Source organism: Staurois parvus, unplaced genomic scaffold, assembly GCF_062004578.1.
Source record: "Staurois parvus isolate SC_StPar_1 unplaced genomic scaffold, SC_StPar_1.0 ptg000003l, whole genome shotgun sequence".
NCBI classification, from domain to species: Eukaryota; Metazoa; Chordata; class Amphibia; order Anura; family Ranidae; genus Staurois; species Staurois parvus.
The window spans coordinates 1,170,414-1,197,921 of record NW_028317799.1 but is presented as its reverse complement, the minus strand read 5'-3'; the positions used below and the strand labels follow the sequence as shown (position 1 = coordinate 1,197,921).

Here is a 27,508-nt window from a genome sequence, read left to right as displayed (position 1 = left end):
AAGTATGTGTGTGTACACACTTTATATTTATCTTGTTTTATTAAACATTGTTTTATTCTGACAGGTTATTCGGTAATGTTGATGAATAAATGGTTATATTTCCTCATTCAGTTGTTAAGGATCGCAGCGGCTACAAGCGTCTTTGGATGGAATAAATACCGTATTTGCCGGCGTATAAGACGACTGGGCGTATAAGACGACCCCCCTACTTTTCCTGCTAAAATGTAGTGTTTGGGCTATACTCGCCGTATAAGACTACCCCTCTTCCAATGCACACCAGTGGGAGGAATAGTGCCCCATCATTGATGTCAGTGGGAGGAATAGTGCCCCATCATTGGTATCAGTGGAGGAATAGTGCCCCATCATTGGTATCAGTGGGAGGAATAGTGCCCCATCATTGGTATCAGTGGGAGGAATAGTGCCCCATCATTGATGTCAGTGGGAGGAATAGTGCCCCATCATTGGTATTAGTGGCAGGAATAGTGCCCCATCATTGGTATTAGTGGCAGGAATAGCGCCCTATCATTAGTATCAGTGGAGGAATAGTGCTCCATCATTGGTGTCAGTGGGAGGAATAGTGCCCCATCATTGGTATCAGTGGCAGGAATAGTGCCCCATCATTGGTATCAGTGGGGGGAATAGGTGCCCCATCATTGGTATCAGTGGCAGGAATGGTGCCCCATCATTGGTATCAGTGGGAGGAATAGTGCCCCATCATTGATGTCAGTGAGGGGTGGAATAGTGCCCCATCATTGGTGTCAGTGGGGGGGGGAATAGTGCCCCATCATTGGTGTCAGTGGGGGGGGGGAATAGTGCCCCATCGTTGGTGTCAGTGGGGGGGGGAATAGTGCCCCATCGTTGGTGTCAGTGGGGGGGGAGGAATAGTGCCCCATCGTTGGTGTCAGTGGGAGGAATAGTGCCCCATCGTTGGTGTCAGTGGGAGGAATAGTGCCCCATCATTGGTATCAGTGACACCAATGATGGGGCACTATTCCTCCCACTGAGACTTGCTGACCCTGTTCTCGTATGGTGCTGCTGCAGCCAGCATATGTGGTTGCAGCAGCACCTCTACACAGAACACTTACCTGCTGCTCCGGCACTCAATTTTCGCTGGGCCGCTCGGCTCCGCCCCCTCGCCGGTGATTGGCCGCCTGTGTGCCTTTCCTGAGCTACAGTTCTGGCGGCCAATCACCGGTGAGGAGGCGGAGCCGAGCAGCCGCACGAACATCCAGTGGCCGAACTGAAGGAGACGCCGCGCTTCCTGGACCGGATCGTCGTGGGACTGGATCCAGGTAAGAGACATCAGCCCCTGCAAACCCCTGTACTTAATGCCGCAGCCCCCCTAACGTGTATCGGCGTATAAGACGACCCCCGACTTTTGAGAAGATTTTCAAGGGTCAAAAAGTCGTCTTATACGCCGGCAAATACGGTACTTATAATTACTTAATGTTAATTTGCTATTAATGGAATGATTTGTACTCTTTCTGGTCTTAACTATTTATTTGTGGAGCTTGTGAAATCTCATCAAGTTGTGTTCTGTCTTTTGGACTTGTATACATTTCTGAATACAAGTTATGTTCATTTATGATTGCAATGTTTTGTTGTTACTTTATAATAATTGTTTGCAGGAGCTGTCTTTGGAGTTTGATTGTGAACTGAAGAAACGGGAACATGACTTTCGTGTAGGTCTTGATGAGATGAACACCGTGGTTTTGTCTCATGAGCTCAAGGTATGCAGCCCTTTGTGTGAGGGTTAAATCATCTGTTGCTTTTTATTGCTGCCTGTGTCCCGTTTGGGGAGATTACTCCTTGCTCCATGCCCTCCTTCTCCAGGATAGGAAGTATGTAAAATTTCTTCAAGGGAATAAAAAGGTTTTGGGAACCACAATCGGGCTCAGGGTAGGATTTCTGCTGCTGTTCCTAATTTTGAGATATGGATTGCGTGCACGCTGGAGAATAATTACACGGACAACTGTCCAGTACAACCACTTTCACATCATCTCTGTTTATTGCAGGGCGGTGCTTAACCTGTTATACAAGGAGAACGATGGGGTATACGTCACTATTATGTAAATACAGTCACATTCTAAAAGGCACATTTTGCTTGGCTGAAATATGGGAGAAGTGCAGAAACTTGAAGCCTGCTTCTCGCCCGTTATCTTTTCACTCCCCCTCACATATTCAAAGCCTAAGTAAGATCCTCTCAGTGCGAAGGGAGGGGTTGAGAACATCGCTCTGAACAAACAAGTTAAGGAGGACTGCAAAACCCAGCAGAGAAAATATATACGCACAACACATATATTTAGAAATATGAAAAAGTATAAAAGTAAATATATATATAAAATGTATATTTTAAACAGGAAACCGAATAGGCATTGTACCAAATCCATCACAGGAACAAAAAAAGTAATAAAAACAGCTTCTAGACAAATAGAAAAGGATAATGTGTTATCTGACATGTTTTTGTTGCTTGTGTACACAAATCAGCCACTGCTCACACCTCTTGAACCAATCTGGCGAGTGCACAGCCTACAATGGTCATCTCGAAAAACAGAAAATGACCAGCATATTGAAAATCAAACTTCAGAATTGACGGGGGTCATAAATCTACATAGCAAATGTTTAACTGGCAGGGGGATCCCTTTTTCAAAGTGAAAGACATGAACCACTTGACAATTTCATGTCTGTCATCTTGAGAGAGAGAATCCACATGCCCCTGAAAAGTTGATGGATATTTGTTGTTTCTTGTGGTATGAGACCCCAGTAAAACTGAAATTTGATTTTCCATATGTTGGCCTGTTTCTGTCTTCCATGTTTTTATTGCTGGCCAATGCAATTTACCTTTACTTCCTGTCCCGATAAACACCTTAAGGTTGATTTGCTAAAGGCAAATAGACTGTTCACTTTGCAAGTGCATTTGCTCCAGAGCCTATTAAATAAGAAATATCTTTGCCAACTTCTATCATCCAATCATGTGCCAGCAAAAATGCTGTTTTTTTTTTCCTTGCATGTGATTGGGTATTCTTTGCAAAGAGTAAGCTTCTGCTCATTTACTGAGCTCAGGAGAAACTGCATTGCAGAGTGCAAAATCTGTTTACCTTTCGTAAATCAACCCCCTTCCTTTCTGTGTTGCTGTTCTTGCACTTGTAGCTTATTTAGACTGACATGTGGCCTCTTCTTTGCCTGGCTTGTGTTGTAAGGTGAAGTTGCTGACTAAGGAATTGAATATTTTGAGGGAAAAGGAACTGAAAGGCACAGAATCTCTCCAGCAAGCACAATTGGCCATCGAGAGACTGCATGAGGCCCTGAGACATAAAGACTTTGAAATGAAAGATGTTTTGGTGGTTAAAGAGGCAAGGTACGTACTGCAGAAAGTGAGGCCTATGTAATGATTTCTATAGAGTAGTCACAAGACAAACCTAATAATTTATTGTCAGCATTTACATAGCACAAGCATATTATGCTGCCTTGTCCTGGCCCCAGAGAACTGTACAGTGTAATGTTCCTTCTACAGTAAACAAGTAAACACTCCAATTTAATTAGCAGATAAATAACAAATCAGTATTTTTTTTTTAAATTGCGGGAGGAATGTACCACCCACACTGTGGTAAGGACCTTCTTAAAGCAGAACTTCAACTACAAGGGGAAATTCTGCTTGTTTGTATCCCATCCCCTCCACTGCCACATTTGGCACTTTTGGGGGGTGCACGTACCTGGTTTTGACAGGTTCCCACTTCCAGTCAGATGCGCTGGACGTTTCACCCCCCCCTTCCCCTGCAGCCTTCTGGGACACTTCACAGGCCCCCAGAAGACTGGGACCATGCACAAAGTACGCAGCGTTAAACTGGCTGCAAGATGCCTGTGCCTGCACCTAAAGCCGATTGAAGATTCGGCTCAGGTGAAGACATCGCTGGATCCCTGGACAGGTAAGTGTCCTTATGTTAAAGCGGTAGTAAACTCCACTACATAATTTTTAATTTTTTTTAGGGCCCCCAGGTGGATTATGCCATAATGTGCTAGTATACACGGCATATTAGTACATTATAGCAGACTTGCCTGTCAAATGGTGCCCTTCAGTGCTGCGGTGGGTCAATCCAGCGGGCCTCGGGTGCTTCCATCTTCACCGGTCTTCCTTCCAGGTTCCCTGCTTTCGGCCGTTTGATAGGTTGGGCCGCAATGATGTCACTCCTGCGCATGTGTACGGAAGTCACATCGCCACATCACAGATTGGGGGCGTAAATGTTCGCTGAGCTGCGCATGCTTAACTCAATGAACATGACAGGCAAGAGGATACATTTATGGTAGAGGAGACCGATAGGATCTTTTCTGTCATAAATTCCCTGTCTGTCAGCAAATTTAAAAAAATTTTAATTCCACTTTAAAAGTGAGTAGCTACAGGATTTGTAGCTGCAGACTTTTAATGTTTTATGGGGAGACTAGAGCTCTACTTTGAGCAGCTTAAATATTCGAGAGGCTTGTTTATATGTCAAGCATGCACAGTGCAAGTTATGAGCTCCGGAGTCCCTCCACGCAGTGACACAGAATGGGGTTATAAGAATAAAGGGGTTTAAGATTACAAGTAGCAAAGCAAGAATTTCTTGTGCTGGGACTTCAATGCCAGTATTGTTCATTGCAAGAAATGTGGTATGCAGTACAAAGGCATTGATCTCTAGTTGTCTTGTGCCCCCCAGTCTCTGACTCTATCCTATGGTGTGTCTACGACATCTGTAGCATGTCCACAGTCTGACCATCTCTTCTAACAAGTCTGCATTCTCTGACATTCTTCTGTAGCATTACATATGCTAAATATTATATGCTACCCTTGGTGACATCAGAAGCAGGGTGGATCTGATTTAAATCACGATTTAAATCACTAGTCAGTAAGGCTTGATGTAAATCCTAGTTTTCTACATAAAGACTAATTCTTGCTGGTATAACTTTAATATGCAAGTAGATGAAGATTTTTAGAATAACAACTTTTCATATTAGTTTTTTTATCCCCAGTTTAATAGGTTAATCATTCATATTTGGACAACTTTTCTGTTGTACTTAGGAAGGAGAAAAATAATCATTACCTTAATAATAACAATTTAAATAGATTTATTCATCTGAAACAATAACATTCCAGCATATGTGATTTGCTTAAACATCCATGTTTGGTAACTAATTTGGCTAAACAAAATATATATATATTAAGAAACTTAGACTGTCAGCCCCTCCCCCTCACACTTAGTTTCAGTTTCTTCTTGTGCAGATCTATTCCACTCCAAACAATCAGAAAAATATTGTTTCTATTCTATTCACTGAACTTCTTGAAACTTAGCAGTGAAGGGGTTGATTCTGTATTCTTAGGATGAAGGTCTTTTTCTTAACTCTGTTCATGTTATAACATTTTTGCTGTGAAGAAGAGGCATGTGATCTCCGCTGAGTCAAATTCAGTTTTGAGAACTGCAAAAAGTAAACCAACATCTGTGATAATATCTTGTAGGCAGAGAAACTGCCCAATAATCTTAATTGGAATTTATTTACCAAAAAAACTAAACATATACAGCCTTATTCTACATAATTAAAAAACTAATCTTTATTTCATGATGGAATAACCTTTGGATGGTAATATATTTTCCTGAAAAAGCGTTTTATTTTAAAAAATCCGATTTAAATAAAAAAAATCCGGTTTAAATCAAAAAAATCCGATTTTTTTTTTTTTTTTTTAAATCGTTGATTTTTATCCACCCTGATCAGAAGCCACTGTTGAGGCTTACTATACCTCCTAGTTTTGCAACAGAGACTATAGAACTTTCATATGCTGGCATTTTTGTGGCCTATCAAGGTAAGTAGTAAAAGCAAACAAAAAGATGTTGCCCAAGGCAAAGACTGTACTCCCACCCTAGACTATTGTGATAAGAAATAACTTGGACCGTATCTTGTGTTGTAGAATAAAAGAGTTGGAGGGTAATATACAGAAACTACAGCATCAGCTGGAGAGAGAGAAGAAAGCTTTTCAACTGAAGTAAGTTCATGTCATACATCACTGGAATGCAGAAGGTATTTTTATTTTTTTGTATTGCTGTCTGTACATCCACCCAGGTTGATTCACTTTCTCTCATTGCTTTACTGACTTTTGCCGGTGAATCAGAGCATGGGGAAAAAGACAAATTATAGATTTGCCACTAGAAAGAGGTGAAGGTAAATCTTCCAATGGGGACAAATGTTCAAATGTTATGGCAACAATTATCCAACACGGGAATTCCCTTCATTTTGTAGAGATTTCATCTCACATGTTGTGTCTCTGTGACAAGCAATCTCTCCAACAGGACACAGCCAGCAAGAGATAAATTGACAAGGGCTTTAAATTGATTATAAAGGCTGTTTTTTTTTTTTTTTTTAGTTAAAATAAAATATATGTTATACTTGCCTGCTCTGTGCAATGGTACCGAACAGAGCAGATCCTTAACTCCTCTTCTGGGGACCCCTGCCAGCTCTGTCTGCTCCTCCTCTACACCATGCATTCCAGGCTGTGTGCGTCCTTAGACACACATAGTGCGGCTCAGCCCCACCCCCTACTCCCTCCTCGCAAAGGTTGATTGACAGCAGCAGGATGGCTCCCACTGCTGCCTCTGTGTCTTGTGGCTGTAGGAAAAGGAGATGCAGGCCAGCACAGCGCTGGACCGATACAGGACTCATGTAAGTGCTTGGGGGTGTACAGCAAGGGGTAAAACGTTTTTACCATAATGCAGGGAATGCAATCAGGTAAAAAATATTTTACCTTTATAACCACTTTAATTTTTCCCTATTCTATCCAAAACAAAAAGAAATGCTTGCTATACATACATTTTCAAGTGAACCTGTTGGTTTGCCCTGCATGGGCAAAACACAGGTTCCCTTTTAAAGGGGTGTTTATGTATTGTTTGCCTGGAATTCTACTGAGTGCATCATGAGTGCATCAATGAAATAAGATTCACTTTTTGGCCTTAATAAATACACAATCATTGATCAAAGAAAAAAATGCATTTATTAATTTTTTGCATACAGGCCTGCATAGCATTGCAGCTGCAATCAGTACGTCCTGTGTGTGTAAAATACAGGCTCCTGCAGACTTTTCACCCAGCCCTGTTTGGAGGTGTGGTCCTAAAACTACTGGACTGGAGGAAGTGGACTACAAGTACAGTGACCACATTTGTGCTCTACAAGGCTATTGCTGTGTTGGCAGATGGGATTTGTAGCCTTCGCATTCACAGATCCCTTTGATTGGACCTGTGCATGGATGATGCATTTGTGTGTGTGGAGCCACACAGCCCCACAAAAGTCAAATGCAGACCGAAAGCTTCAGGGAGAAGAACCCCAAAATTCAGGTAAGCATGGGGGAGGGATGTGAGCATGTTTTATGTAATATTGTAAATGTGGGAGGAAGAAGAAACATGATCACAAAGTTGGACTAAACTTTTGTACTGTCACAACAGCCAATCAGATTCTTTAGATTCTTGGCTTGTAGCCTGCACTGGTGATCACCAAATGCACCGTTTCATGATGATGAAGTGGGGCCCTTTTTATTAGGCCTCATTTACACTGCCAAACACCCATTGAAGAGCAATCCACTTCTAATGTATCTTAAGAGGGCAAAGCCAGTGTAAATAAGCCATTAATGTTACAACTAATTGATAATAGTGTGGGCCAAGTAGGCTGGATAACTAATTACACTGTGTGCCTGAGATAGTGGGGGAGGGTATCATAATTAATTATGGTAAGAATTGGCAGGCATGGGAATGTTGGAAGACAGCCAATCAGCTTTGCTGTACGTGTTCTGTAGTAATAGCTGGTATCAGACAATTTGGACAGCTGGGCTCCCTATCTCTTTTTTCATTGTGGCAGAGAATGCAGATCACATCATTAAAGTGTATGCAAATCATAACCGTAAACTTCTTTTATTTAGTCCTTTTAAGTTTAGTAAAGATGAATTTCAAGCATTGTATATTTTTACATAGTTTCATTGGTCCAGTTTGTACCAGTGCAACTATGTATATATACCATACTTGTCTGATGCCCCTGGTAGCTGGAAATCACTGAAGCAGACACCACTACTCCACTGATCGCCTCTTCCTGGTCCTGTGATGAGCGGCTGGCTTGATGTATTGAGAACACAGGAGGTTAGCTGCTCAGTAGGGGAGCCATTCGGAGAATGCTTTGCATTTACTAAATGAATGCAAAGCATTCTCTGTTTGGATGAGGTGGGGCGGTGAGGTCACTCTCTGCAGCTCATCCATTCAAAGAATGCTTTGCATTCATTCAGAACATACAAAGCATTTTGCTGAGTGGCCAGTCTCCTGTGTTCACAAGGCATTAGGGTGGCCAGGACCTGAAGGCAAGTGAAGATCACAGGAGTAGCGGTATCTAAGTAAGCCGCTTGATTGATTGTACAAGCAGCGGGAGGGGACAATCCCATCTTTCGACGCTCCATTGGGCTCTCCTATCCCACCGTAAGACCTGAGCAATCAGCCGGCATATCTGCTTTCTGGGCGGGCATCCGAACAAAGCTGGGATCGTCTCCGGTATGGTAACCTGGGAGCAATGACCGTACATCACTTCCGGTTAACCTGGATGTCAATGGCGCCATTTTTAAAAAATCAAAAGCATTTTAAAATGCCAGTGTTGGTGTTTTGAATGCTTCTGAGGGCAGAGGAGGGATTTGGGGTCTTGTGCACGCCAGATCCCTCCATAAGAAGTACCTCTCAGGTGCTTATTGCTGTCACAAGGGATGTTTACATTCCTTGTGACAGCAATAGAAGTGATCAAAAAGAAATTTTTAAAGTAACAGTGTGAAAAAAAAAATTAGTGTAGCCCCTGCTCTCAAACGCCCCCTCCCCCCCCCCCCCCCGCTTGTGCAAACGCATGTATCGGTCCCATATGCGCTCAGACAGTGATCGTCCCACATTGAGGTGTTGCCACAAACATCAGATCATAGGCAGTAATTCTAGCACTACACCTCCTGTAAATCTAAAGTGGTAATCTGTAAAGAATTTTACATTTTACCCAAAAATTGGTTATGTATTGTTTGTTTTTTTTTTGTTTTAACATTTTGCCCAAAAAATTGCGTTTGCAAACCACTGCACAAATACCGTGGAACATAAAAAAATTGCAAAAGCCACCAATTTATTCTCTGCTTTAAAAAATATATCATGTTTGGGGGTTCTAACTAATTTTCTAACACAAAATACAAATTGTTACATGTAAACAAAATGTGTTAAAAAGGGCCTGGAGCTCAAGTGGTTGAATATAGAAAGCGTTTTGTTACATCTGTTTGATATGTGCAAAACATGCCAGTTTATCCTACCAGAAATCTTGTGAGCTGATAAATTCATGTGCTGCACTCTTATCAGTTACTTTGTTCCCAGTTCTCTCTGTGGACTACAGAACACCTTCCCCTTATGTTTTGGAGAGGATGAGCAGGGAAGGTGTTTAAATATAAAAATTGTAATATACTACAGCTTACTAGCCCTTAGATGTAGTGGTTGCCTTCATTTTCTTTTTTGTGTACATAACAGTATTACGTAATTGAATCCTTTGTCAAAATAGACCTGCCAGAAACCTTTACAACTGAAATAGGGTGTAAACGCATGTCAATATGATCATTGGATTCAGAGCTATAGGCAAATATGGACTTTTCATTTAAAAAGATAAGGTTTGCTTTGCTCCCTTCATATTGTTCGATAGAGACACCTATCACAACAAGAAACCATAGAGTGGTTTGGGGGTAGAAGAGGGAAAGATCATACTCAACTTTTAGTAGAAAGTCCAGCTTAGCTTATAACTTCAGCTGCCTATATCTCAGGATCCTACTGATTGTTCTGACATGTGGTTTCACTGAAAATGAACTGCTGATGCAATTGTATTATAAGCTCAATTGCCCACCTTTCCGACAGGTTCACTTTGGGAAGAATGTAAACAACTTTGGTTTTCTGCTTTATAAGGTATTGTCTTCTATGGTTGAACTGGATAGACTTTTGTCTTTTTTTCAGCCAAACTACCGTATTTTTCGCTCCATAAGACGCGCCTGACCATAAGACGCACCTAGGTTTTAGAGGCAGAAAACAGGAAAAAAAATAAATTGTGAACTAATGGACTGCAGACATAGTACAGGAGATGACCAGAGTCTTCAGACACAGTACAGGGATGACCAGAGACTGCTGACAAAGTACAGGGATGACCAGAGACTGCGGACAGTACAGGAGATGACCAGAGACTGCGGACACAGTACAGGAGATGACCAGAGACTGCGGACATAGTACAGGAGATGACCAGAGACTGCAGACATAGTACAGGAGATGACCAGAGACTGCGGACACAGTACAGGAGATGACCAAAGACTGCGGACACAGTACAGGAGATGACCAGGACTGCGGACACAGTATAGGAGATGACCAGAGACTGCGGACATAGTACAGGAGATGACCAGAGACTGCGGACACAGTACAGGAGATGACCAGAGACTGCGGACACTGTACAGGGGATGACCAGAGACTGCGGACACAGTACAGGAGATGACCAGAGACTGCGGACATAGTACAGGAGATGACCAGAGACTGCAGACATAGTACAGGAGATGACCAGAGACTGCAGAAATAGTACAGGAGATGACCAGAGACTGCGGACACAGTACAGGAGATGACCAGAGACTGCGGAAACAGTACAGGGATGACCAGAGACTGCGGACACAGTACAGGAGATGACCAGAGACTGCGGAAACAGTACAGGGATGACCAGAGACTGCGGACACAGTACAGGAGATGACCAGAGACTGCGGAAACAGCACAGGGATGACCAGAGACTGCGGACAGTACAGGGATGACCAGAGACTGCGGACATAGTACAGGAGATGACCAGAGACTGCGGACACAGTACAGGAGATGACCAGAGACTACGGACAGCACAGGGATGACCAGAGACTGCGGACAGTACAGGAGATGACCAGAGACTGCAGACAGTACAGGAGATGACTGCTGACCTTTGGGGAGGGAGGGGGAGCGGGTACCTGAATTTGACAGGTACCCGCTCTTACTTCCGCGGAGTTGTTCTTTGATCTTAGCTGTTCCTCTATCCAGCCGCGCGCTGTCTACCCGGCTTCCGTAGTGTGGGCGCTCGGCGGACAGCCAAATGCCCAGTGCACATGAGCGAGAAGCGCTGCACTTTGTGATTGGTCCGGCGGCTTCTGGGATCTGTCATGTGTCCCAGGTACCGCCTTACCATTCACAAAGAGCACCGCTTCTTGCGCATGCGCACTTGGGACCTGGCTGTCACACACACTACAGAAGCTGGGAAGACAGCGCGCCGCTGGATAGAGGAACAGGTAAGGTCCGACTGCAGAGCTGAGCGGCCGGCCCAGTATTCTGGCACTGACATTTTCCCCCCTTTTTTGGGGGGAAAAAAGTGCATCTTATGGAGCGAAAAATACGATATGTAACTATATGTGCTAAAGAGCTGGGAGGCTTGTGAGGTCAGGTCTTAGTCAGGGCAATGATTATCAGATCATTTGCATCAATTTGTAATATTAATTTTAGAGTCTTTCATTGGCCATTTATAGACATGAGCAACTAGACCACGGTGCACGGGAGAAAGAGTCAGCTCTGGCTTCGATGAAGGAAGCTCACAACGAACAGATCCAGCAGCTGGATTATCAGAAGAAGGAGCTACAGAGGTGTGTGGAGACTCTGCAGATGGAGCAGCAGAGGGCGACATACAATCATCAGGCTGTACTGGAAGAGAAGGAAAGCACCATCATGAAGTGAGTCAATGCCTGATTATCAGCTGAGCTTCAATTCTGACTTGCAAAGAGAGAGTCTACACTCACAGCTTAATTGAGAGGGGAAGCAAAGAGTTGTGATTTACACAATTTTTTTTCTCTAAACTCTTTGGGCTCTTTCACACTCACGGTGGAGTGCCCTCTGAAGAACGATCCATGTTTGGATCAGCAATTGACAGGCAGTAAGGAGGCTTTATATCACCTCCTCACCTCCTGAAGGGCGGTGACATCTGTCAGACCCTGCACCCTGAGTAAAAATGCAGCAGCCACAAAGTTACACAGACACACGTACTTAGAGGGAAGCTATTGTCTTTTTACATTTTTTAGTATACTGTATAAAAGTCTACAGATTGGGTCTTCCCTAACTGAATGCAAGCAATCCCCTAAAAAAAAATTACTGACCAACCCTTTTATCCCCAACACAGTGGGGGTCTCGGGCATTCAACACTCCCAAAACACTGAATGTTTAAACTTTGCCCCACTGTACTGTTTGCCAGCAGTGGAGTTCATCTTTGCTGCCCACTGAATAGGTAAGTATTCAGGGACTTCTCTTACAGATAGCAAACATTTTGTTTGTTATTATTATTATTTTTTTTTTTGTGCACAAGCAAAACTGCTCCCCATTTCTGCTCACTTGCTGCCTCCATCTGTGTTTGGAGCCTTGTGGATATGTTTTTTCTTTTTCACATTGTGAAGGCCAAGGAACACACCAGAGAGGTCAGAGATAATGTGGTGAGGTAGTTTAAAGCAGGGTTAGGTTTAAAAAAATATATCCCAAGCTTTGAACATCTCATGGAGCACTGTTCAATCCATCATCTGAAAATGGAAAGAGTACAGCACAACTGCAAACCTATCAAGACATGGCCATCCACCTAAACTGACAGGCCGGACAAGGAGAGCATTAATTCGAGAAGCAGCCAAGAGGCCCATGGGAACTCTGGAGGAGCTGCAGAGATCCACAGCTCAGGTGGGAGAATCTGTCCACAGGAGAACTATTAGTCGTGCACTCCACAAATCTGGCCTTTATAGAAGAGTGGCAAGAAGAAAGCCATTGTTGAAAGAGAGCCATAAGAAGTCCAATTTGCAGTTTGCGAGAAGCCATGTGGGGGACACAGCAAACGTGAAAGAAGGGGCTCTGGTCAGAGGAGACCAGAATGGAACTTTTTAGCCTTAAAGCAAAACGCTATGTGTGGCGGAAAACTAACACTGCACATCACCCTAAACACACCATTCCAACCGTGAAACATGGCGGTGGCAGCATCATGTTGTGTAGATGCTTTTCTTCAGCAGGGACAGGGAAGCTGGTCACAGTTGATGGGAAGACGGATGGAGCCAAATACAGGGCAATCTTAGAAGAAAACCTGTTAGAGTCTGCAAAAGACTTGAGACTATGGCAGAGGTTCACTTTCCAGCAGGACAACGACCCGAAACATCCAGCCAGAGCTACAATGGAATGGTTTAGATCAAAGCATATTCATGTGTTAGAATGACCCAGTCAAAGTCCAGACCTAAATTCTATTGAGTATCTGTGGAAAGACTTGAAAATTGCTGTTCACAGACGCTCTCCATCCAATCTGACAGAGCTTAAGCGATTCTGCAAAGAAGAATGGGCAAAAATGTCCCTCTCTAGATGTGCAAAGCTGGGAGAGACATCCCCAAAAAGACTTGCAGCTTTAATTGCAGGGAGAGGGGGTCCTACAAATTATTGACTCCGGGGGGCTGAATACAAATTCACGCCACACTTTTCACAGATTTATTTGTAAAAAAAATATGTGCCACTTTGTGTTGGTCTTTCACATAAAATCCCAATAAAACACATTTACATTTTTGCTTGTAACATGACAAAATGTGGAAAATTTCAAGGGGTATGAATACTTTTTCAAGGCACTGTAATAACACTTTGGGTTGATTTACTAAAACTGTACAGTGTAAAATCCGGTGCAGCTCCAAATAGAAACCAATCAGCTTCCAGGTTTTTTTTTTTTGTTTTTTTTGTGAAAGCTTAATTGAACAAACCAAAGTTGGAAGCTGATTGGCTACCATGCACAGCTGCACCAGATTTTACACTCTCCAGTGTTAGTAAATCAGCCCCTTTGGGTGGACGGTGATAGATGTACATTCTGCTTTTGCAAGTATTTGACTGTGCAGCATAATTTGAATATACAGCACCAACAAGGTCCCTCTGTAAATGTCAGTGAATGTTCTCTGATGTCTGTATGCTGTATTCCTGAATATCTGTGAGCTGGAGCATTCTCAAGACGTCACTGGTAATGTGAGCAGAGGTGCGGCATCATCAGAGGGATGACACTTGGCTGGATCTCTGTTTTGAAGTGCCAAATAAATTATAAATGTACACGGAGGCTGATTCTGACATTCTCTACACAAATGTAAATGCCAGCAAAACTCAGGGAAGCTATAATAGTGTGTGAATACATATGTGTGTGTGTATATGTATATACACACACACACACACACAAAATTATATATGTGTGTGTGTGTAAACACACACAAACACTGCTCAAAAAAAAATAAAAGAACACATCAGATCTCAATGAGAAAAAATCTCCTGCTGGATATCTATACTGACATGGACGGGGTAATGTGTTAGGAATGTAAGGATGTCCCATCGTTTGATGGAAACAAAAATGATCAACCTACAGAGGACTGAATTCAAAGACACCCCGAAAATCAAAGTGAAAAAATTATGGAGCAGGCTAGTCCATTTTGCTGAAATTTCAATTCAGCAACTCAAAATGGTCCTCAGTAGTTTATTGCCCCCACGTGCTTGTATGCAAGGCTGACAACATCAGGGCATACTCCTAATGAGACCACGGATGGTGTCCTTGGGGATTTCCTCCCAGATCTGGACCAGGGCATCACTGAGCTCCTGGACAGTCGGAGGTGCAACCTGGCGACATTGGATGGACTGAAACATGATATCCCAGAGGTGTTCTATTGGATTTAGGTCAGGCGAGCGCGGGGGCCATTCAATGGTATCAATTCCTTCATCCTCCAGGAACTGCCTGCATACTCTCACCACATGAGGCTGGGCATTGTCGTGCACCAGGAGGAACCCAGGATCCACTGCACCAGTGTAGGGTCTGACAATGGGTCCAAGGATTTCATCCCGATACCTAATGGCAGTCAGGGTGCCATTGTCTAGCCTGTAGAGGTCTGTGCGTCCCTCCATGGATGTGCCTCCCCAGACTATCACTAACCCACCCCAAAACTGTCATGCTGAACCATGTTACAGGCAGCGTAACGGTCTCCATGGCTTCTCCAGATCCTTTCACGTCTGTCACATGTGCTCAGGGTGAACCTGCACTCATCTGTGAAAAGCACAGGGCGCCAGTGGTGGACCTGTCAATTCTGGTGTTCAATGGAAAATGCCAGTTGAGCTCTATGGTGCCGGACAGTGAGCACAGGGCCCACTAGAGGATGTTGGGCCCTCAGGCCACCGTCATGTAGCCTATTTCTGATTGTTTGGTCAGAGACATTCACACCAGTGGCCTACAGGAGGTCATTTTGTAGGGCTCTGGCAGTGCTCATCCTGTTCCTCCTTGCACAAAGGAGCAGATACCGGTCCTGCTGATGGGTTAAGGACCTTCTACGGCCCTGTCCAGCTCTCCTAGAGTAACTGCCTATCTCCTGGAATCTCCTCCATTCTCTTGAGACTGTGCTGGGAGGCGCAGCAAACCTTCAGGCAATGGCATGTATTGATGTGCCACCCTGGAGGAGTTGGACTGCCTGTGCAACTTCTGTAGGGTCCAGGTATCGCCTCATGCTACCAGTAGTGACACTGATCCTAACCAAATGCAAAACTAGTGAAAAACAATCAGAAAAGAGGAGTACGGAAAAAAATGTCACTGGCCTCCACCTGTCCACCTGGCCTCCATTCCTGTTTTGGGAGTCATCTCATTGTTGCCCATCTAGTGCACCTGTTGTTAATTGCATTAACACCAAAGCAGCTGAAACTGATTAACAACCCCCTCTGCTACTTAACTGACCAGATCAATATCCCAGGAGTGTCATTGACTTGATGCTATACTCTGATTAAAAAGTGTTCCTTTAATTTTTTTGAGCAGTGTATGATATTATTTTTTTATTTCAGAGAGACAGAGGTGTCTTTATTATAGGTTTTGTAAAGAGATGGTAGATATGTTGATGAAATTATAATTTTTGGTATTTTTAATATACCGTATCTTTTGCTCCATAAGACGCACTTTTTTCCCCCAAGAAAATGGGGGGAAATGTCTGTGCGTCTTATGGAGCGAATATGGAGTGGCCGTTCCGTTATCCCCGCTGCCGCGGGGTTAGAATACTGGGCCGGCCACTCGGCTGTACTGTGCAGAAGAATCCGCTCCTGTTCCTCGGTCCAGCGATGTCCTGCTTTCACCGGCTGTCTTCTTTCCCTGGCACTGGCATCTTCAGTGTGGGCACCCGGCTGTGACAGCTTGCGGCTTCACAGCCGGGTGCCCACGGCGCATGCACGAGAACGGCTGCGATTTGTGAATGGCCCCGTAGTCTTCTGGGACCTGTCACGTGTCCCACAAGACTACGGGGAGGGAGGGGGGGGGGGGACAACTCCGTGGAAGTGGGAGCGGGTACCTGTCAAATTTTTCTATGGTTTCTTTCTATTTATTGTAAAAAGAATGGTTTCATAATGCAAGAGCTATTGAGATGTAAGTTGTGGATATTTCTTGATATTGTACCATTTAGAAAATTAAAAAATAAAAATATTAAAAAAGAAGAGAGGGCATAGCAGAATCTCCCTGTTTTCAGGCTCTCTCTGTCTTATTGAAACCTTGAGCTGTGTGTAGAATGGGAGAGTGAGAGGAAGTAGTGCCTGCTCTGATTAATTCATTTGTATGTGTGGATTTCACCTTGAGCCATTCATCTCTGTACGCAGCAAACTTTTACATTAGAGTAGGTATGATGAAAGTGTACCTGGAATGCTAACATAAATATAAAGATTAGTATTTTTCAGTATTTCATAATATTATGGCTTTTTATTCTTTGTTTTTTAGGCCTGATCATATAAAGAAAGAAAATGTAGACAAAACCATTTTACATATTAACCAGTTGTAGGGACCATGCGCGCATGCTGCTTTTCCTGTGATTAGTCACAGCAGAAGCTGATCAGCGTGTGCTGGCCAATAGATGGCTGATGACACCTGCTGATCGGTGAGGAGGCACACTGGACAGAGCTCTGCATATGTAAACAAGGCAGAGTTCCGTCCTGTCAATGGTGATGTGCTGGATTCCATTTTTCTGCAAAGCAGGTAATAAGATCCAGCACATCCCTTAGTAAAAGCACCTAAAAGTAAACACAAAAACACTGGTTAGGCACACAGTTAACCCTTTGATTGGCCTAGATGATTAAGCCCTTCCCAGCCAGTGTCATTAGTGCAGTGACATTGCATTTTGTTTAGCACTGATCACTGTATTGGTGTCACTGGTTCCCACAAAGTCAGTGTCAGATTGTCCGCCACAATATCACAGTCCTGCTATAAGTCGCTGATTGCTGCCATTACTAGCATATAAATAAATAAAAATCCAGTATACTTACCATAGTTTGTAGATGCTATACCTTTTGCACAAACCAATCAATATATGCCTATTGCTATTTTTTAACCACATATATGTAGCAGAATACATATTGGCCTAAATTTATAAAGAAATTTGATTTTTTTTTTAAAATTTTTAATGGGATATGTTTTATAGCAGAAAGTAAAAAAATGCTGTTTTGTTTTTTGTTTACAGCGCAAAAAGTAAAAAACCCAGTAGTGATCAAATACCACTGAAAGAAAGCCCTATTTGTGGAAAAACATGACAAATTTAATTTACATACAGCATTGCATGACCACACAATCGTCAGTTAATGTAGTGCAGTGCCATAAAAAAAAAAATGGCCTGGTCATGAAGGGGGGTAAACCTTCTGGAGGATAAGTGTTTTTTTAATACAACCAACTTGGAGTCCAAGTCAAGAGCTGTGCTAGTCCCCTTTCTCTTCCCCATGGTACTAATCCCGCAATGAACATTTGTCAGCTCCAGCTTATAGAGCAGACTGTTTATATTATGGGATGCGTGGTAAAATCTGTATCAGGGGCGGACTGACCATTTGGAAACTCGGGCACTGCCCGAGGGTCCGGGGTCAGTAGGGGGCCCCATGAGATGCCCCTGGTACCTTTTTCATAGGCTTTTTTGAGTATGGGCAAGGACACAGGGGCCCCATGATTCCCTATTGCCCGGGGACCCCATGAGTTGTCAGTCCGCCCCTGGTCTGTATTTGTTGCTTTTTTTTTTTCGTGCCACCTGCATGGGCTGAAAAGTGTAATAAATCTGTGCACAAGTGGTTGGTGAAAGTATAATGAAGCCTCAGGACAAACCTGCCCAGCCGAGGCCACTGCTAGTTGTACATCTAAATACAATAAATACTGAGTAGCACTGCCATCAGCAGGTCAACCAAAATATTACAGCTTTATAAGTTTGTGTCAAATGAAAAGAAAAATGTAAAACAAATTGTTTTCACCATTAAAGGCTCAAGGATGATGTGGACACATTGAAGACTGGTTGGGATTCACACATCACTCAATTGTCTCAAAAAACTGTAAACAAAGATCTTCAGATTCAGTCCCTGCAGGAGAAGGAGGAAAAGCTGAAAGTTCAGATAGCCAAATACCAGAAGGATATAGAGAGGTAAGTGCAGATTGTCAGACATCAACTCAGCTGTTGTTGTCATCATTACAAGGGATGCACTAAAATTTCTGTGGCCTAAACATTTCGGCCAAAAACACCCCTGTCGGCCGTCGGCCGAAATGAAAAAAAAAAAGCACCGATACAGGTGCCGAAAAACCCCGCCCCGTGCCCCGGCCGCTGCTCGGTAGTTCAGCCTTACCTGAGAAACCCTCAATCCCGACGCTGGACATAGAGATGAGTGAAGGAATGATGGCCGGCACATATCTCTATGGCCCTTGGAGGACCGGAGTGATGTCATTTCCCGTTCCGGCCCTCATTCAGGCACTCATTCAGGGGTTAGAGGTAGATAGCTTTGCCCCTAACACTTTCTTTTGTTTTGTTTTTTTATTTTTATGGGGAGCAGGTAACTTTTTTAACAGATACCCGCTATCACTTCCTCAAATTTTGCCCAGGCAACATTGACTTGTACTTTGGGCAGCGCTGTGCGACTGGATCTATCTCGCAGTGGGCAGCCAGCTGTGATTCCTCAGGACGTCACAGGCGGCTCCCAAATCCAAGATGGAACTCGCAGCAGTAAGAAGAACCGACTGTGGGAAGACAGTGCTGGACTCCAGGCACTGGTAAATACTTGATTTTTCAACGTCAGCAGCTACAATATTTTCATTTTTTTTCACTTTTTACAAAAAAACTTTGAAATATGCTTTATGATTATGCAGGTAATATTTACAAAAAATCGAAAAGGCATTAACTGTATTTACAATTTTATTTATTAAATCCTCATTTTCTTAAAAGGAAGAGTTCTGTGTTTATATTCTTTTAAATATCTTTCTGTGCTGTTCCTTTATTGTCAAGATCTGACTCTTTTAAAACCAGGTACCAGCAGCAGTTAGCGGGTTCGGTGGAGCGGGAGCGTCTGTTAGAACAGGCCAGGGTGCAGGTGGAGTTGGACTGGCAGAAGCGCTGTGAAGAAATAGAGAAAACCCAGTATCAGAGATTGGAGGAGTTGATTGAAGGTCTCAGCATAGCCAAGGATCAGGTACAACTGGAAGCTTAGATGTTCAGGCTTATTCAATAAACAGTGCAAGGAGCAGACTGCTTAATGCAGCATCCATTTTTGTTTTTCATTTCTGTGATGTTAGAAAATAAAAAGGTAAACTTGATTAATTGATTGCTTTTGAGTTACTTCAATTAATGTTGTCCCTGCAGGAATTTGGGCTTAAAGTGGACCTCTAGTCCAATTTTTTTTTTAAAGTAGAGTAGGGAAGGGTAGAACCTCTATCACATTTATATTGCTCACTGGTCCCCATTGCAAATGTTTGCTCCTATTTTCTATTCCAATGACAGTTATCACCAAAACAGAGAGCGAGGGCAAAATCCCAATCCTTACATTGTCAGCTGTCATTGGACAGACAGTGAGGGGGATAGACTAGGATCAATAAAAACTGTGACTTAACCTCCTTAGCGGTATTCCCGAGTGTAGTTCGTTGTAAAATTTCTATACCAAAAGCGGTAACCCCGAGCTACACTCAGGCTTACCATGCGGCGTTGCTCTGGGGGTCCCTGCAGCACTTACCTTGTCCTTCGCTCCCGCGATGTGTCCCCTGCAGAGTCCCCGGCCATCTCCTCCGGCTGATGCCGGCATCCGGCTTCTGTGTTCCGGTCCCTGTGACGTCGAGACGTACGGGCACCGGAACCGGCGGGAAATTTGAGATTTTTAAAAAATGTCATTTTTGCTGTCATTGCTGTTTCAATGCATTTCACATATATTTTGTCCCGAGTGCTTTGTCCGGCGCCCTGCCTGCATTTTAAATGTTCTTTCCGCCTGGAAACTTAGAAAAGTCCATGGCGTCCAAAAAGCGTCCCTTTACGTCAAAAGTGGTTTTAGAACAGCGATAGTAAATCAGAACCACTTGCAGAATTGAGTGATAATGATTTTTGGGGGAAATTCGTCATCAGACACTGAAAACGATTTTGCGACTTTGCTCAGCGATGTGCAAATTTGCCTCTGTATTTCAAATTTCAGTGTTTTTGGTTTGATTATATTATTGAATTAAATTTATTATTATTATTTTTTATGATTATTTATTAAATTATAATTTATGATTTCGTGTTTCAAATTTTATCATATCCGGAATGTTTAATAGACTCTTGTTCGGACAGATTTCAGTGAGTTATTCCTAAAAATTACAGCCTACAATAAAAAACTACATATTTCCATGCAAAAAAATGGTACCGCTTTCAGCACAAAAAATCAGAAAGAATCATACCGCCGAGGAGGTTAAAGATTTTCCCAAACCTTGAAAGAAATAAGAAGAGGCTTTGTAAATATGTTATTTTTGTTAATATGGTCAGAAATAAAGGAATTACATATTTTAAAGCAGTACTTCACTCTCTTAGGGCCAGTTCACACCAGTGTGTTGATCTCTAGCATTCACATACACATACGGGCTCTAATGTGCTAATCATCCATGGGAACCAGTAACTTTTTAGCAGAAAACAGTAAAATGCAGAAGTATGAAAAGGGGGGAATATATAAAAGTTCTAAAAATTCAAGGGTGAATGTTTGAGGTGGAATCATTCTTTAACCCTGAAATATTTACCCTGAATTACTTGGCATGACAGGGAATAAGACAAAGTGTGAAAGAAAGAAATAAGACAAAGTATACTTTATTTTTTTTAATTGAAATATTTATGTTGTAGCTGGAAGTTGAACTAAAGGAAAAGGATAGAATACTGAATGAGCTGCAGCTTGTAAATTCCACTGTGACTTGGGAAAGGGACAAGGCTGTGGCCACTATCAGGAAGCAGGGAACATTGACTCACATAGGAGAAAAGGTAAGAGAATGAGTCTGCACTCTGTATGTATCCTAGCACCTGTATGTAAACATAACAAAGGAAAATGATGTTGTTTTTATAGTGAGTTTATGTATGGAGTTATGCAGGCCATAGATGGGGAGAAAAACGGCAGATTTTTCTTTTAAAAAACGAAAATTCGGTCGTTCAAGCGGCCGACGTTACCATCAATGGTAAAAAAAATCGGCCGATTTTCATCCCTTCTACAGCCGGCAAAAAGTGTCCCTGCAGAGAGCTCCACTATTTCTGACAGTTCTCTGACAGTTCCTTCACATTTACAGCGGTTGAAACATTGTATCTATTTGTTTCCATTTAGGATACAGATGTTTTTATTCGGAAACAAATAGATACATTGTTGCAACCGCTGTAAATGTAAAGGAACTGTCAAAAAACTGTCAGAAATAGCGGAGCTCTCTGCAGAGACACTTTTTGCTGGACTGGAATTCTTCTTATTTTCATCCTACTTCTTCTTCTTCTTCATCCTCTTCTTCATCCTCATCCTCTTCTTCTTCATCCTCATCCTCTTCTTCTTCCTCACCCTCATCCTCTTCTTCTTCTTCATCCTCTTCTTCTTCATCCTCATCCTCTTCTTCTTCATCCTCATCCTCTTCTTCTTCATCCTCTTCTTCATCCTCTTCTTCATCCTCATCCTCTTCTTCTTCTTCATCCTCATCCTCTTCTTCTTCTTCATCATCCTCTTCTTCTTCATCCTCATCCTCTTCTTCATCATCCTCATCCTCTTCTTCTTCATCCTCATCCTCTTCTTCTTCTTCATCCTCTTCTTCTTCTTCTTCTTCCTCTTCCTCATCCTCTTCTTCTTCTTCTTCATCCTCTTCTTCTTCCTCTTCTTCTTCTTCTTCTTCATCCTCTTCTTCATCCTCTTCCTCTTCTTCTTCATCCTCTTCTTCATCCTCTTCCTCTTCTTCTTTTTCTTCTTTTTGTCTTCCTCTTGCAGGTCACTTCTCATGCGCAGATTTTTTATCGGCAAAAAATCGGCCGAATTGCCGCGAAAATCGGCCGATCGGCAAAATCGGCCGTTTTTTTTCCAACTTTACAGAAAAAAAAAAAACGGCCAAAATACCGAAAAACGGCCGACCAAATAGCCCACTAACGATCCGAAAATCGGCCGATTTTATTTTCGGCCGAAAAATCGGCCGATTTTCGACCCATCTATGGCCTGCATTACTAACTTAATATTGATTGATTGATTAGAATTATGTATATTTTATATTGAAAACAAATACGAAAAAGTCCTTAGATTCTTTTCACAGGAGGTCTACAGTCTCAGAGCTATACTGCCACCTACATAAGGATTGGACAACGGCAAGGAAAACAATTGTAGGCCAACATGCTTTCCAGACTTCATTCTGGTGACAAGTTAGGTATGGTTTGCTTTCCTAGTCCAGAGTCGCCAGCGTTACCTTACTGCAGTGGTGCTCAACCCTCGGACCAAATGCGGGCTTTGACCATAAACCAGGGAAGCGCATACCTGGGGTTGGCAACCCATTGACTGCGATATGGGCTTGCCGCCCCTCCATCCCAGAGTGTCAAGAGTGCATAGAGCTGACATCTGCAGAGAGAGCATAAGCCGATGCTTCTGCTGTACCACTGGCTCCTGTCCTAGGTGGAGTGATACCAAGTGCGCTTTGCCTGGGACCTTTCTAGTAGCCTGTAGACAGAAAGCGATGCCAGCAGAAGCTAGAAGAGGAAAAGAATGTCAGTGTGTTAAACAACAGATACTTTGCACGTTTGCAGTGGGCATATTAGCACCTATAAAAGGATTAACAACCATTAGGCTGCTTTGACACTGATCCACAGTGCTTTCTCACTGATGCTCCTGCGGGTTAGCTGCACTCTGCAATAGACATCTATTATATCCTGGGAATTTGGTGCATTTTCAGAAATTGCACCACACCCAGAAGATATAATAGAAGTCTATAGAAAAGTGCAGCTAAACAGTAGGTGCACTGTGCTACACTGGCAGAGTGGGTAAACCACAGCGCATCAAAGTGAAAGCAAGAATAGGGGTCTCAGGACAGTAAGGGCTCATTTACATTTGCGGTTTGTTGGGTGGTAAAACCCCATATTTGAGACAAGGTTTTACCACACACCCCAATTACAGGTGTACTGTCAGGGTTTGCAGTGGCGACCCCCGCCCTTCTCCCCCATGCTTCAGTGGGCTTGTTTTATATTTGGACAAAAGGGGTGGAGGGGGTAGCATATACAGGAGCTGATCTTCTTCATTTTCCTCTTGTAACTGTTAAAACCCAGCTTCTCCCTCCTGCTGGCATTCAGTGACTGCAGGAGGAAAATGTTAATTATGTTATTCAAAATAACAAATTCTCAACATGTCTGATTTTAGATACAGAGGGAATGTCCTGCTGTTATGTGTCCCCCAGTTCATGCTCTACTAATGATACTGGGGCTGCTTGAAGTACCCCTACTTATAATGCTGATGTGTGCATCCTATAATCTTGTTGCCCCCTGCTCCTAGAGTTTTTCTGTCACTAGAGCAGGGGTGGACTGACAACTCATGGGGCCCCCGGGCAATAGGGGATCATGTGGCCCCTGTGTCCTCGCCCACACTCAAACCACACCCAAAAAGCCTATGAAAGGTACCAGGGGCATCTCATGGGGCCCCTTACTGACCCCGGGCCCTCGGGCAGTGCCTGAGTTTCCAAATGGTCAGTTCGCCCCTGCACTAGAGTCTTTAGTTGTGCAATGCCTTGTCCCAAATAGTCCAGTTATTTGCCAAGTCACCGCTGGTGCCACAAATATGTTCCTGTGCCTTTCCTGCAGAATCGGTATCTGATTTACCTCAGGCCTTAGCAGTTTCTGAGGAACTGCCTGCAGAGACTCTGGAGTTGATTTACAAAACCTGTAGAGTGAAAAATCTGGTACAGCTCTGCATAGAAACCAATCAGCTTCCAGGTTTGTTTGTCAAAGCTTAATTAAATTGATGAAATTAGAAGCTGATTGCCTACCATGCACATCTGCAGATTTTTCACTCTCCAGTTTTAGTAAATCAACCACTGTGTAATTCTAGGTCACTCCCGGATGAGTTTATACTAGCAGGTTTCTGCTAGTAGTACCAAATTAAAAGAGACCATTTCAGTTCTGATCAGTGATGTGCATACAATTCTGAAACTAGAAAATCAGCCTGGTGCCTACTAGTACTGTTTCAAATCTTGGGACTTTTAGAGCCCGTAAGGCTATAAAAATCTTCCCATTGCACCCACTGTTCGTACTTTCTCTTTGGAGATCAGAAACAAACTAACAAGATGTTTTCTCTTTGCTCAAGGCTTAGCACTATACCTGTTTGGGGAGGATTTTGGACAAAAGTGGGCTATCTCCACTCTGGATTTGGCAGTGTCCTGCCTTATGTGACCATCATACTGGGGGAGGATATATCTGTCTTGAAGGACCAAACTGATGAGAGGTTAGAAGCCACTTCGAGAACATCTGTTCTATACTGTTCTTCACCGTATCTTAGCAGTGGCTTTACTTTCTCCGACCATGGCTGTCTGGTCAAAATATTAACACTTCTGCAGTTGATCCCTCGCTCATTTAATATGTAGAGCAAATGGCTCTAACTTAAAACTTCAATTGTGATGCTTTGCTGGAAACTTTCTGGCTTATCTCCACATGAGTCTTGTGTTGGTACACATTCGTAGGACACCTGGTTAATGTGCTGGACTGCAGAACTGGAACCCAAAAGGGATCTGGTCCCCATGACCAATATCTCTTTGGATATACTCTTGATACCATTATTTACCCCTTCACACCGAGCATACGCAAATATGCGGCCTCTCGGTGGCTGGGCCTTGACCATTTCCGTTGCAGGTGCTTAGGGTGGAGGAGGTGGTATCCCAGGGCTACAAACTGGAGTTTAGTTGCCTGCCCCCATCTCCTGTTTTTCACCTACAACCTTCCTGTGTCTTAGCAGAGATTAACAGATCTGTTTCAGGTCTTCTGGACTAAGGTGTCTTTGCCCCAGTTCCTGGGTCAGAGAGTTTTCAAGAATTTTACTCTTAACACATTCACAGTTCTCATATGCTCCATCTTAGATCTCAAAGCTCTGAATGTCTTCATTTGATCTCAGCAATTCCACATGGAATCCACCAGGTCTGTCATCGCTTTGCAACACAGGAAGACTTTCTGGCTGCTGTAGGCATCAAGAATGTGTACATACTTTTACCTATTTTTTCAGTGCCTCAGAATTTCCTATGTGGGGCCACTACATTACCAGTTTGTGCCTGTGTCCTTTGGCCTCTTGTTTTCACCTCGGGTGTTTACAAAGGTGCTGGCTCTAGTATTAGCCCTACTGTGCTCTCGTGGCATCTCCATTGTGGGATACTTAAAGGACCTCCTGTTAAAGGAGCAGGCAGCGCATGGCCCTGATGGACAATATGGCTTTGCTGTAGAGATGTTACAGTGGTTCAGACTGATCCCGAACTGTTAGAAATTATCACTTGAACAGACCCATTGTTGGCAGTATCTCAGTCTAGTTCTGAACACAACTCAGGCCAGAGTGTTTCCTAAACAGGAGAAATGTCAAACTCTCCAATCTCAGTTTCAAACGCTGCAGTCCAGCAGTTGTCTGACTCTGCTTTTGCATGAAAGCCTTGGGCCCGATGGTAGCCTCCTTCGAGTCAGCCACATTTACCCAGTTTCACTCCTGACTTGTACAAAGCAACATCCTGTTATCGTGGGATAAGTCAATCAAGTCCCAGGACAGACTGATTTGTTTAGAAACTGAGGACTGGGTTGTCTCCAGCCTGGTGGTTTAGGAATCTGCCTTTGGAATTTGAGAAGTCCTTCCTTTTCATCTTCTGGAAGATCCTCTCCACAGATGCCAGTCCTGGTTACCCTATGGATGCAGGGTACTTGGTTACCCTGTGGATGCAGGGTACGGGTCGTTTATTGACCGAATTTTCGTCTGCATGAAAAATCGGCCGATATTCACGCTGTTGGTGGGGCCAGCCGTTGGCCATTTTTCGTGGATCTTCACAATTATTTTTATTGGTCATGCTGGAAAATCCACGTAAAACGTCCGTTTTTCGTGGACATTGCTGGCAGCATCGGTAACGGAGCCGACCTGATTTTTCGTTTATCAGCCTAAAATTCGGCCGATAAATGGCCCATCTATGGCCTACCTTACTCCTTTTGTTCATTTATCTCTCTGTTTATCTGAATCTGGTTCTGAAACCACCATTTGAACCCATTGGAGAAGTCCACACTATATAATTACCCAAAAGGAGGTAGTACTGCTTTCCTTTTTGGTCATGCCAGATGGTTTCCTTAAGGGTGCACCAGCTTCTCATTCCACCATCTATAGGTAGCTCAGTCAAACAATTATCCAAGATCTCAGGGATCAGGTTCCACCTTTTCCTGTCAAGGGGACCTCAGCTAGATCTGTGAGTTCTTCTTGGGATTTTCGGCATCAAGCAATTGTTTCCCTAATTTGTAAAGCTGACACCTGCTGCTCGGTTCTACCAGGTTGATGTTCAGACCTCATCTGAAGTCAGCTTTTGGCATAAGGTACTTCATGCATCTCCTTGAGCCGCAAGCAATTCCAAGTTTCTTGTTTTTCTTGGGCCTGTTGGTGTTTGTTCTGTTGCCCACCTTCCTCAATTGGACTGCCTTTGGAGGTCACAAGCGTGTTCCCCTCTTTGGCTGAGAAAGAAACAAAGTATTTTGTGCTCGCCATAAAATTATTTTCTTGGAGTCCATTGAGGGACAGGTCTGTCGCCTCTGTGTTCATGGTCATGCTGTCAGTATTGCTTAGCTGAAAAACTGAGGAGGGTAGTATTCTGAGCTGGCCTATTTTGTGTGTAATTTGGTTTGCCAGCTTCTATTCCTCCTGTAGGCATCAGCATAGTTGCTGCAGTTGCTGTGAAGCAGTTCAGTCTTGTTACACAATTTCTGTAAAAATAGTGGCATTTCCTAGCTGTTATCAGATAACCATAATTAAAACATATGACTGTTTCCTTTATCTAATCTCTATTGTCCTTTGTTTTTATTGAAGTAGTGCCTTATCAGTTTCAAGTGAACAAACATCGTATTTTAATTTCACTGTTATTTGTGCTACAGATTTCATCCAACCTGATAAGATTGATGACAACTGTGCTTGTGCTGTGCTGTGTTGTTCTCCATTCCTAT

At 43.3% G+C, this 27,508-nt stretch overlaps 1 protein-coding gene across 3 annotated transcripts in view; it reads left to right on the top strand.

The window, feature by feature from the left end:
* CCDC57 (coiled-coil domain containing 57) overlaps positions 1 to 27,508 on the top strand; it is an 84,787-nt gene that overhangs the window by 21,693 nt on the left and 35,586 nt on the right. For all 3 annotated transcript variants that reach the window (XM_089670847.1, XM_089670765.1, XM_089670933.1), the window contains exons 4-10: positions 1,629 to 1,730; positions 3,201 to 3,358; positions 5,936 to 6,010; positions 11,576 to 11,776; positions 18,335 to 18,493; positions 19,367 to 19,529; positions 21,194 to 21,328. In XM_089670847.1, the coding sequence (XP_089526973.1) occupies positions 1,629 to 1,730; positions 3,201 to 3,358; positions 5,936 to 6,010; positions 11,576 to 11,776; positions 18,335 to 18,493; positions 19,367 to 19,529; positions 21,194 to 21,328 (993 nt within the window). The remainder of the gene's footprint in view (positions 1 to 1,628; positions 1,731 to 3,200; positions 3,359 to 5,935; positions 6,011 to 11,575; positions 11,777 to 18,334; positions 18,494 to 19,366; positions 19,530 to 21,193; positions 21,329 to 27,508) is intronic.